The sequence below is a fragment of the Lepidothrix coronata genome, unplaced genomic scaffold, assembly GCF_001604755.1.
Source record: "Lepidothrix coronata isolate B3197 unplaced genomic scaffold, Lepidothrix_coronata-1.0 Scaffold60, whole genome shotgun sequence".
Lineage (NCBI taxonomy): Eukaryota > Metazoa > Chordata > Aves > Passeriformes > Pipridae > Lepidothrix > Lepidothrix coronata.
Window position 1 is genome coordinate 2,020,206 of NW_016690240.1, and position 12,746 is coordinate 2,032,951.

General features: G+C 36.2%; 1 protein-coding gene across 4 annotated transcripts in view; it reads left to right on the top strand.

The window, feature by feature from the left end:
* The window catches only part of GCC2 (GRIP and coiled-coil domain containing 2), a 29,719-nt gene that overhangs the window by 16,031 nt on the left and 942 nt on the right, over nucleotides 1-12,746 (top strand). For 2 of the 4 annotated variants that reach the window (XM_017817355.1, XM_017817356.1), the window contains exons 16-22: nucleotides 377-514; nucleotides 1,916-2,037; nucleotides 3,806-3,982; nucleotides 5,164-5,381; nucleotides 6,719-6,913; nucleotides 7,722-7,861; nucleotides 8,720-8,921. In XM_017817355.1, the coding sequence (XP_017672844.1) occupies nucleotides 377-514; nucleotides 1,916-2,037; nucleotides 3,806-3,982; nucleotides 5,164-5,381; nucleotides 6,719-6,913; nucleotides 7,722-7,861; nucleotides 8,720-8,921 (1,192 nt within the window). The other 2 variants (XM_017817357.1, XM_017817358.1) reach the window with 2 other exon arrangements.

Genomic DNA, 12,746 nt, shown 5'->3' on the forward strand with positions numbered 1-12,746 from the left:
TATTCAGTTTAAAAACAAAATAACATAACATATAGCAAAAATCTTAAGTGTTGTCTGACTGTATAAATTTTGTCAGTTGGGCAGAATAGTAACTGAATGTAATGAAAGTAGCAGGGAAGTGAGAGTGGCTGGCTTTCTTAAATGCTGCCACACCACCATCGTAATTTTATCTTGAATTGTCTCTTTAAGCAGCATAATTTTATTAAAAATTATTACATGGTAAGCCATGTCTATTTTTTATTCTATTTTTATTGGATTTTAATTTTCACCAATTCTGTGCAGGAATTACTGTAGTAGAATTCTGTGTTCTTAGTGGCATGTCCCATTGGAGAAGAAAACTTTTTGTTATAGTTCAGTTTGCAACTGACTTTTTCAGATTCAAGTGGCTGTGCTGACATCAGAAAAGCATAAAGTTCAGGAGCAGCTGCGAACGTCTTCGGAGCAACACCAGCGTATGATGAGTGCTTGCCAGCAAAAAATTGCAACCCTGCAAGAAGAGTGCAGAGCGGCCCAGGTACTCTAGTGGGAGAAGTAATCTTAGAGACTTTAGAAGGGAGGTTACTCTTCTCTTTTTGTCTGTCAAGAATTGGGAATTATCCCACTGCTTAAGGTATTGAGTGGTGGTATAAAGGACTATGTCCTGGTTGTCATGCATCACTTGTGGAACATCTGGACTGCACATGTATATTTCCAGTAGGGAAAACCTTGTAGTCATAGTGAGGAGTGGAAGTTTATTTAAGATGATCAGCAAGTACACGGTCAGGGACAAGAAAAGTCTTTAAAGAAAAGAAGAGAACAAAAAAAAAGGAATATAATTTGCGTCATATAAAACCAGCTAACACAGATACTACTTCAAGAAATAAAAAAAAAGCTGTGAAAAATGTATTTGCCAACACCTTTTAATATGCTGAAATCTGAGCAGCTTCTTAAATGGCAGGTGAACTACATGCAAAACTTACACTATTGCTGAGGTTTTTTTATTATTTATGGGGGGTTTTGTCCATATGGCACTGTGTTAAATGTTCCTAGAATGTAGTGTTTGCATTGGAGGCAGATTCAGAATATAGTAGGACTGCTATGTTCAAACTTCCTTTATGGAGATTACTGTACTACTTTATGGTCTCTGGTGTATGGTAGGTGTGCAACCTGCAGGTAAGTAATAGCTGAACTTTCCGAAATCCTCCGTTTGAAGGTGAGAGCATTTTAGTTATCTTGGGGGTGACTACTGAATCCATGAGCTTGTCCTAAGATCCAAGAAAGAAAATGTGCATCCGTGGCCTTTCTAGACTAATACAACAAGAGTACTTGACGGATGGGAATAATTCTTGCTGTATAGTGTACAGTCAAGGATAAAGCTACTATGTTGTGATGTAATTTTCTGAAACTCATGTATCAGCTGAATTTAGAAGAAAAGACAGACCAAACACCTTTACAATCAACTAAAATATTATATCTTGTGCTTTGTAATACCACTGCAAGACTGATTTAACTCCTCAGAATTATGCAAAACTTTAAAGCATATTAGATTTTTGTCACCTCAGCAGTATAAGAGGGAAACGGAATTATCTGCCCTTTTTTTTCCTTCACATTTGCCTTCATTTAAAGCTGTTGACAGAACCCTTTGCTTTTGAATCTCTCAGTTGAATGCAGTTTTTGAATTTTCAGGTATTCTTTCTTTTCTTTAATACTAGTATGTTGAAAATTAGTGTCTCAAGTTTCACATTTTGTGATACTCAAAGTCTAAAGAAACATGATCTGTTATGGTAGTCACCGTTTTAATTATCCATTTAAAAGAAGAAAATGCAGCACGTGGTTTTATTTTTTTTTCCCTATGTAAAATGCATTTCGTTTTAGAGAAATGAGGGAGCAATACTCAACAGCATAACTGGTTAAGAGTTTGTTTTCTATGCGATAGGCTGAACAAGCATCTGTTACGTCAGAATTTGAGAGCTACAAAGTCCGTGTTCATAATGTTCTAAAACAGCAAAAGAATAAATCTGCTGCTCGGACAGAGTCTGAAGGAGCCAAACAAGAGAGGTAAAACTAAAATTTCTATATGCATACAGAAAAATATGGACACTCAGAGTTATTGAGCTTGCCTTTGCTAATTTCTGACCTACAAGGGAATTCCACTGATTAGCTCTTTGCTTCAATATGGAAAATATCAGAAGGGTGGCAGTGTGCTTCCCCAGTTACTTTGGTTTGAATTTTTTTTGTTTGGTTGGTTTGAGGTTTTTTTTAATCTAACTGTGGCTCTGCCAAGCTGAACAGAAGAAATATCATCCATTTCTACCATGGTGGTATTCTGTTAGTTTCTAATGCCTGGATTTATCTTTTTAACCGTTACTTTTGTGTAACCTGTCATTACAGCCAGAGGGGAAGTAAGGTGTTAGGAAGTTTCATAGGAATCTCATGAGCAGAAATCAGCCAGCATATTCTGTGTAGACTTGACATGTCATTTTCTCAGCCATGAAGTATTGTAGCCAAGTGCCATTTGCAACTAAGAAGGAAAGAGCAGGTTGGTACAGTTCAGCTGAGTTCACTTTGAACTTTTTCAGGAATGAGTGGTTTAGTGTAGGTAAAGTTCTGGCTGCCAATTCAGTCATCAGTTCTAGCAGATTTATGAAATACTGTTGTCGAATCAGCTGCTGCATGAGGAAAGACTTGGAGGAAAAAGTTACACTTCCAAAAGGTCTCTGAAAATCCTTTTAATTATAGTATTAAGACAGGTAAATTCAAATTCATTTTGGAAAGTGTCTCAATTCACTGTAAAATTCGATCAATTTCTGTAAGTTACTGTTATAAGTCATTGATGGCTGCCCTTGGTGACAGACTGGGCGTTTCTTTGTGAGATGTCAAAATTCATTTCTGACCATCTTCAAACAGTACCTACAATTGCAGCCAAAAAGCCACCAGAGGGCGACTTGTGCTTTGTTAGAGGACTTCGGTTTTGCAGTTGGTTTGGGGTTTTTAAAAAAAACTTCCTGTCTTTGAAGCAAGTAAACTGCAACAGTTGCATTTCTGTGTGTCTCCTTTCTGACGAATTTTAAGAAGTTCTAATATTGTTATTTTTTTGTGAGAGAGAGTCACCTTGGAAACAAATTGGTCAAGCAATAAACAGATGAGAAATGGTTCCAAAGAAATTGTTTATAAGTATCAACTCTAAGATTAATGAGATATACAATTTATGAGATAATGGAGATGTCTGCATATATAAATACAGAAAGCATAAAAAGAGAATATATGTCACTTAAGACTCTTTCTTCCTTGTGTATCTAATTTTGATTTGTTTTTGACTGAGTTTATCTGTTTTTATAAATTTGATCTTGCTTCCTAGTACTTTGCTCAAAATATACTCCAACCATTTGTCCCCTGTATTTGGTCTCATTGAACTGATGTGCATTTACTAAACAAACAAAAAAAAAGCCTCTACCACTTCTAAGAAGAAATCTTTTCTCCCAGCTGAATCCCACATATTGTTGTCCTTCTGTCTTGTCCCCTCAAACCAGCTTGTAGTAGAAAGTGATATCAGTCACTTTCTACCCCAATAGTTGCATTCCCAGCGGTTCAGATGGGATGTGGTAAACCTATTTGTACCTATATTGAGACAGGATCAGAACTTTGCTAATTGCTTCTTCTGTAGTCACATTCTAAGATATTTTGGTCATGGTGCTGTATCGATTTAATTAATAAATAAGCAATTTGGATCAGCTATCTATTATGTTGTTTATATAGTATAGGTTCTGAATTATTCTGTAATTATTTTTAAATGTATGTCGTGTATTTCTTTTTTTTCCACGTGCAGAGAACAGTTGGAAATGGTGATAGATGAACTTAAAGTTAAGCTGCAAGATGCTCAGCATAACTCACAGATGAATGCATCTGAACTCCAGGCACTGCAGTCTGAACACGACACCCTGCTGGAAAGACATAATAAGATGCTGCAAGAGACTGTTGCAAAAGAAGCAGAACTCCGTGAAAAGTATGTTCTGCTGATGAATAGACACAGATATTTTATTTTGTGTGAACTTTGAGAACTGGACATGTAGTGGTGTGTAACTATTTCTCAAAGAAAGGGCATATTATTGAGAAAGTTAAAGGAATTTTCAAAAGGATTGTTTGCTATTTTTCATGAGCCATCAGAAGTTTCAATAATGAAAATGAAATAGTATCAGGGAATTTGAGACTTCTGCAAGCTTTCTACCTCTTAACTATCAGATTTAAAAATTAACATTTTTTAAGCACATTGACTATTTTAAAGTCCAGTGCTCAGCACTACATTTGTGTTGTACTGCTCAACTAAATTACAGGGATGTTTCCTATTAAAAAAATATGCAGAGCAAACAATTTCACTGACAAAATACCCAGTCCTATGTTCACCAACTGCCTTTCTTGCAGAAAGTACTGGATTTTAAGTCTGTGCTTGCCACAGTCTTAATTTGCTGTTTCTTTCAAAATGAATCTGTATCACATTGCATGAGTACCTAGTACTTGAGCTCCTCACAAAGGGTCTTTCCCTTGTCTGTAGAGGGTACAAAGAAGTTTACATGAAATATTCATTAAAAATTACAGCTTGGTGTTAGGAACTGTTGACTTCTTGTCACCATCTTTGTACAGTTTTATCTGTTCCTGGTAGCCAGATGATGGCTCACTATAATCAACCAAATTACGTTTGGTAATTCTTCTGCGCTGAAAGTTGAGGCTTAAAAAATTAAACTTAGCTTCTTAGAAACCTGGGATTTTAGAAGCTCTGCATAAGTATTTCGTAAATAAATGTTATAAGAAGTGAAGTAGAAGGTAAGTGACGTGCCCTGTATGACACTATAAACACAGTCATGTTGCAATTCTAGAATTTAAGAAGGTTTACAGCACTGTGTCTCTAATACTTTTTTTTTTCCCCAAAGATGTCTGAATTTTGTGTTCTAGAATAGAAATCGAGAGTTTATATAGCACAGTGCATTCAAATGATAGGTAATCAGCATAATGTTTTCAGTCTTAGATTTTCCCTGTAGAAAGAGGAATTTAAATGGAAAAAACTAAGATTATCTAAGATAATCATACACATGAAAATTGAAAGCTGCTTCAAACTCTAAAAATTTTGAAATTAAAAATTACAGAGTTTTGCTGTGTGTTTCTTACTGTTTGTGTGTATGCTGTTTTCAGACTCTGCACAATACAGTCTGAGAACATGGTCATGAAAACAGAGCACACTCAGATGTTGAGTCAGCTGACAGCCCAGAATGAAGCTCTCCGGAACAATTTCAGAGATCAAGTCAGGAACCTGCAAGAAGAGCACAGGAAAACAGTAGAGACACTTCAGCAGCAACTCTCCAGAGTAGAAGCTCAGCTCTTCCAACTCAAGAGTGAACCAAGTACTAGAGGTAACAGTACCAGGGTTTATTGAGTTAGTTACAAATTTGTGCACCTGAGTCTGAATCTAAAACCTGCTTACACTGTGTGATTCTGTAAATTACCAGAAACCTTTTCTGGAGACACTGCAGCGTGCTGTATCAGTCCACAGATACCAAGTAAGGAACGTGTCTTTGTTATTACTTACTGTCCCTTCAGAATCTTAAGGTCCTTGAATACATCCACGGGAGGGCAGCAAAGCTGCTGAAAGAGGGGGAAGGACTGTCTTGTGAAGAGTGGCAAAGAACTCTGGGTCTAGTCTGGAGAAAAGGAGGGAGGGGCAACCTCATCACTGTCTTAGAGATTCCCGAGGAGGGGAAGCAAAGAGGGAAATGCTGAGCTCTTCTCACTGGTACCCACTGATAGGATGTGTGGGAATGGTTCAGATCTGCCTGGGAGAGATTCAGACTGGACGTTAGGAAGTATCTCCTTACTAAGAGAGTGGTCAAACCCTAAAACAGCCTTCCTAGCAAGGTGGTTGATGCCTCAAGCCTGTCAATGTCTAAGAGGCATTTGGACAATGCTCTTGATACCTTTTGGTCAGCCCTAAAGTGGTCAGGCAGTTGGACTAGATGATCAATGTAAGTGCCTTCCAATCTGCATCACTGTTATCTGTTCTGCAGTGTCTGCATTGTCAGACAGATGAAGGGAAATTACTTAGGTTGTCTCAGGTTTTGGAGTATACCAGACATCCGCCTCAAGTACGAGAGGTGAAGCTAAAGAAAAGTGTATTGAAAGCTGTTTCAAGAATGTTTGTTACTGGTATACTTGCCATTTGATCCCTCTTCTAATTTAAGATTTTACTGTCTTCAGGCTCAAGTGTTATTTTTGTATCTGTAAAGTTACTAACCAGGATGTAGTTGGACATTTGCCAAGCAGGAGTAACAGTTTAAGAAGTTAGTGTATTACTGAAGCAGAAGGGTCCTGCACACAGTATTAAAACAGAAGACTTTATGCCTCCCACAGGACTGGTTGAAATAAAAGCTAATTCTGTTACGCCTTAAAAATATTTGCCACTGATCATAGCTACAACCTATCTTCAGGGAGAGTTGCATGAATATTTCATAGTCACTGAAATAAAAATTGCCAATAAATTTTAGGTTTAGAAACAGGCTTTGATTGTAATGATCATTTGGAGGTGAAAGGCTGTATTTTTCTATTATAAATGTTATGTATCTGGCTTTCTCTTTTTTCTTCACCTGCATTTTGAAGACTAGTTCGTGTACTGTTCTCAGTCTGAGACAGTCACATCTGTGAAACAGCCCTCCTGATTTCATGCTGATGACAAACATCAGGAAGTATCTTTCAGGTCCAGCTGTTTCAAATCCAGGAACGAAGAACTTGAGAGAACGGCGAAACACTGACCTTCCTGTTCTCGATGTGCACACTGTAGCTAGGGAAGAGGGAGAAGGTATGGAAACAACAGACACAGAGTCTGTCTCTTCAGCCAGCACCTATGTACAATCCTTGGAACAACTTCTGAACTCATCAGAAGCAAAACCTGGTAGGTAGAACGTGGCTTTTAGAAGCACTTGCCTACATAAGTTGCAGAAGTTTCTTCCCTCATATTTTCATGCTTTTAAGTGCAAGACACAAGTCTCCTTAAGTGTCACTGAGTTTACACTGTCCTGAATTTCTGTAGGAGTTTTATTCTTGAATAAGGACTAAACTTGCTACCGTAAAATAAAACATTACTACTGGTTTTAGTAATTTGAAAATGTCATATTTCTGAGTTTCTAAAGGGAAAAGACTGGATGAGCAAGCAAGTGAATAGTTGGCAGAATTTTTGTATTCTGAAGGAGTCTATACTAGGGACAATTAAGTGCTGATTTAAGCTGATTAATGAAAGGATAAAATTTCTGTTCTTTTCAATGAGGCTAATTAGAGCAGGAATTTATTCATAGGTTTCTTTCTAGGAAAATGAAAGCCATCATGAAGAACAATGTTCTAAGAACACCTCCAAAGCCAGAAAAATACATGGTAGCATCTAATCATGATTTAAAAATCTACTGAACACTTTGTAGATAACTGTTGAAAATCTCTATCTAGGGGTAGAAAACAAAGGATAATTAAAACTATATATCTTGGTGTGTTCTAGAACTGTTTTGCGAGTCCCCTTCTAATATATAAACAAAAATAGATTAGAAAATAAGCATGCAGCAGCAGCATTGTTGCCTGTTAAATCTGCAGTCTGACTTTGCATGAATTCTGTTTATAAGGAACTACATTAATCAAGTCCTGATGTTAAGTTAGTATGAGGGAGATGCAAGTGCTTTTTCCTTCTCTTAGTTTTCTTTTCCAATTAATTGCAGAACCATCTCAGTGGCAAGCAGAACTCACCAAGGATGAACTGATTCAGAAACTAAACACAACAGCGAAGAGTGCTGATCACTTGAATGAATTACTTCGTGAATCAGAAGCAACAAATGCAATTCTAATGGAACAAATAAAGGTTAGCAGACATGCAAGACACGTGAGGACAGCTCTAATTTCCACAGTCTCTTTCTTAGACCAAATATTTAACAACCAATATGTTTCAGAAAATCCCAGTCTGCAAAATTTCAGTGATGCAAAATTTAATTCTGGAGGAGCTTTTATTGCACAGGTCTAATTAGCGCTTCCAGAGCTGACTTCAGTTTTTTGGTTTGGATGGGTTTTTTTTTTCACCACAGTTTCTACTTGGGTGGGAAGGTGGGGTGGGGGTAGGGGGAGAGGAGTGTGGAGTAAAACCTTCTACAAAAAAACCTCAAGAGTTTGTAAGTTTAATGTTTAGTAAAGGGTCTTTACTGTTTTCACTTAGACAAAAGCAGTAAACCCCAAGGGAAGCATTGTCTGGTTTCTCTTCCTCTAACCCCTTTTAGTTGTCTTACATTAAAAGAAGATGCATGTACTGTTGTATGAGTTTGGTTTGATTTGATTGCACCTCCCTGAGTTTTCTGAAGACATTTCTGAAGTTAGCATATTCCCTGAATATGCCAGGCTTTCTTTTCTAAAATGTTTCCTAATGAATGATAGCATCAGTTCTCTTGATATATTTAACTGTTCCACTCTTACTACTCTTTATCGCTGAAATTATTATAACTACTGCACAAATTTTATCAAAAAAGGTTATTTTTGATCAATAATAAGTTATTTCTGTACAATATTATCACGTTCAATTTTCACTGGATTCTTGTTCTGAATACGTTGTATGCACGCATTCTTTTTGAAGCAATATGTGCAATTAATTTATTAGGTCTTCAAAAGACCTTTGTTCAGTTTCTCATTGTATGAAGCAAACAATATTGCATATTTTTCCCCTCATCTGCAGCTTCTTAAGAATGAAATAAGAAGACTGGAAAGAAATCAAGAGAGAGAAAAGTCTGTGGCTAATTTAGAATACTTGAAGAATGTTCTACTGCAGTTCATATTTCTAAAATCAGGAAGCGAGAAAGAGCGGCTGCTCCCAGTAATAGACACCATGTTGCAGCTCAGCCCTGAAGAGAAGGGGAAGCTGGTTGCAATTGCCCAAGGTATGTGGTGTTCAAAATATTGTCACAAAAAAAAGGAGAAGTGGATATAAAGGCAACTGAAGTTCTGTGCTTTCTGTTGTGTAGACCTTTGAGGGAAAACAAAACTTAGCAACGGTATGCTAGCAAGCTAGTCATAAAACCATTTTGCTTTGTTGGGAAGTTACTATTCAGTGTTCAGGAAACAGAACAAATACCCTAAAATATAAATAAAATTAAGGTGAAATATAATTTCTTCTGAAATATGCACATTTTAGGAAGAATATATAGTATGTTCTATAAATTTAATGTGTTCATGTTTTGAGTAGAGTTAAAAAAATTTTTGTCAAAATAGAGGTTAATATAATTGAAATACTTTCTTGGCAGATGTTCCAAATAGGTAACTAAAGTGGTCCTCTCAAGGCAGTACTGCAGATCTAATATTAGTTTCTATATATTAACTGTAAAAATAACTTAAAGAAAATATGTTTTTTGTTCAAGAAATTAAGGAACTAGGGAAGGAAATAAAAAGAGTTAAGCATTTGCAAGAAATAAACCCAGGAGCTATGTGTATAATAATGTTCTGGCTCTGCTTCAAATACTCCCCTTAAAACGCTCTTTAAGGTATTGTTTGTCACTTCTCAAAAGCAATAACTGTAGCTTCCCATACATCATTAACAACAGACCTATACTTTATTTAAAAATTAATATAAAGAGTAAGCACCATGTGTTTATATTACTTTAAGCACTTACAACTTATGAACAAAATCACATTAAAAAGAGAAGCGTTCCATGCATTCCATTATAGGCTGTGCATTTGGAAAAATTAGATGTTTTGATGTTGTTCTGGCCCTCTAATGAAGACCGATTGAATTTGTGTGGAGAAAGGTGATATGGCCTTTTTTCAAACATCCTTAAGTACCCAAAGTGGACTTGGTGATAAAATCCATGAACTTATCTGTGGCAGCCCAAGAGCGAGTTCCCTCCTCAGCAAGTTTAAGGACAGCATTTGAAAAAGGATTGAGGTGTGTGGGGGGGGCAAGGTCATGTAACCAAATAATGCAATGTTGCAATGTCTAACATAATAAACTGAAATGTTTTTCTTCCTCCTTCAGGTGAGGAAGAGAGTACCTCACGGCCCTCTGGGTGGGCTTCATACCTCCACAGCTGGTCAGGACTTCGATAAAACAGTGGAAACACTGAATCTTTAAACACATTCCACAACTCCAAAAAAGAGAAATCTTATTGTAGAAAATCTGTTGGTGTTGTAGCGTTGAACTAAAGGGTTTTATTTTTGTGTGTAACTTTCAGTTTTCTAGGCTCTTCTAAGAAAGAAGCCTGCAGTAGCCCTGAAAGATGGTTCTACATTATGCTCTGGCAACAGTGAACTATTTTTCTTGTAAATGTTAAAGATGATGATAAGAACTATGAGATGACAAATTAATTGCAAATTGCCTGGCAACAGAATTTAACAAACCTGTAATGGCTCTTTTGATATAAATTCAAAAACTTGATCTAATATATGAACTGGAATAACTAGACTTTAGATTTAAAGCATTTAAAAGGGTTTACAGTTGCTTTCACGTATTGTTGTTAGCTAACTAATCTACATGGTTAGTGTTATACTCTGCATGTTTTAGAAGTTTAAAATTATTTCCTCACTGGTGATGGTTACAAAATGTAAGATAATTAAGAAACAGAAAGGGCATTTTCTGAACTAAAGTTTTAGTCTTTGTTAAATTATTTTTTTTTGCAAAAGCTAGATTGAAATATCAAGGCGATGGTTCACAAAATGTAGCGGGTGCATAAATCTCTATGAAATACAATGCTTGGCTCATCTGGGCATGGTACTGTAGTAGAGATTAATGACATTTATGGAGGTCTTAGGATATACTCCAAGATCAGAGGTCTTAAGTGAGCTGAAGCTTTTGGAGAAAGGGCTTAAGCTATGGCTTTTTAACTTGAAGTCGGAAGTTTGTGGAAAAGACTAGGAAGAAATGTTCCATTACTATACTGATGCCCATACTTAGATGAAAAGACTACCCATACTGACTTAGTCATATTGAAGACACTAAAGAAAGAATCTGAGTCCATAGGTCAGACTTCTAGCATTAACTTCTAAGAGAACAGGATGGAGCTTTTCTCAATAGGTGCATTTTTTTAAATGGTCTGATGACTGAAGGTATTACACCTTTCTCTCACTTATCTGTGTGTGCACATGTTATTCACACAGATCTTTTGCACAGATGAGATAATCTCTGTTCTGGATTACTCAACAGAATGTTATGGTTTTTTCTGAGAAAAATAAATCTTTACCATCTCTACTTCTTTTATCAACACAGCACCTTTTTTTACTTTCAATTCTCTTCTCCCCTTTACAGTCCATACTACCTTTCACCATCTTAATTTATTTGTAAGTTATTAAAATGCATACATATATGTTTATATCCTGTTTATGTTTCAACTAGAGTCTTTCCATACTTCTCACTCATATTTTCATGCTCTCTGTGCTATTTTGCAGAGAATCATTCCGCGGTACACATACCAATACTAAATAGCATTCTTCCTTTCCTACCTGTCTTAGTTGAGGCTCTGAGGAAATGATGCTTGTTCCTTTAATATTGCCTTATTTAGGGCTGAGATTAATCTGGACATATGAACAGCAGAAAGTCAACACATTGAGAATAAACTGTTCAGTTAGTGTACTTTTGGTTTAATTTTTTGTTTCTTGTATATATTTCAGTACACAATCAACAAAGCTAATGGGCTTTATTTAGGTATTTTAATTCCTTTCCATCTTAGGCACTTTTTTTTTTTTACTTCCCCTCCAATATGTGTTTTAACTGGAACCCTTATGGTTTGTGCTACTGGGGAAAACATTCTCTGTGGACTTTCAGATCACAGAACTGATGATAAGTAGTAGTGTGAGTCTTTTAGATGTCTGTAAGTATCAAACATGAGGTTACATTTAGTCTTTCTTGCATTGGCTTTCGGAAGGATTTACCATCTTTAGCATTCACAATTTGCACCAGATCTCAGATGTTGAGTTCTAACGCTGTTCATAGCTGGGTTTGGTTAATGTCACTCAAAAGAATGCCAAAACACAGTGACAGGAGAGATTTGAAGTATGTATAAAAATAAGTGCAAGTCATTCTCCTGCTGTGATTTCAACAATGGAAGCACATAAGTAGAAGAGTACGGCTTTTTCTTACTTAGTTCACACTCCATTTGCAGCTGATCTGATTTAGTCTCTGCTATTGCTGAAGAGCTGTGACAAGTTCCTCTTAAAATGCACATATTTTAGAACTGTAAATTATTTAACATTGTAAGCTGTGAATAAATGTATGCAAGTAACATATATCACTGGTTGTATTAAATACCGGTTGCTTATTGACTTCTTTCAAGTCTGAGTTGCATGCTCACTGTTTTTAGTAAAACTTGAGTACCGTACTTATGAATGTAGTGAACAACTTGCATTACTTTTTTTTTTTTACAATGGAAGATTGAAATCTTAATTAATGTAAAAGTATTTTAATAACAGTTACTAAACTGTGTTCTGTTGCTGAGATTGCCAGGACTTACCTTTGTGGTAAGCAAATAAATCAGTTTAATAGACATTTGCAGTAAATGGCATAGAAGAATGTGAACTGGAAGCAGGATTATTTTGCATAGAAAACTTTTTATATGTCATATATTTGCATTTGTAATGTACAGCATTGTAGCTGTGATTTGCTTTCAAAAAGCAGTTTGAAGTAACTAGTACTGCTGCTTCTTGATATTCTGTGGTGCTCATCTTTTGGAAGAGCACTGTGCTAACTTTGCTTTCTGGTTCTTTTTGTTTTCTTTACA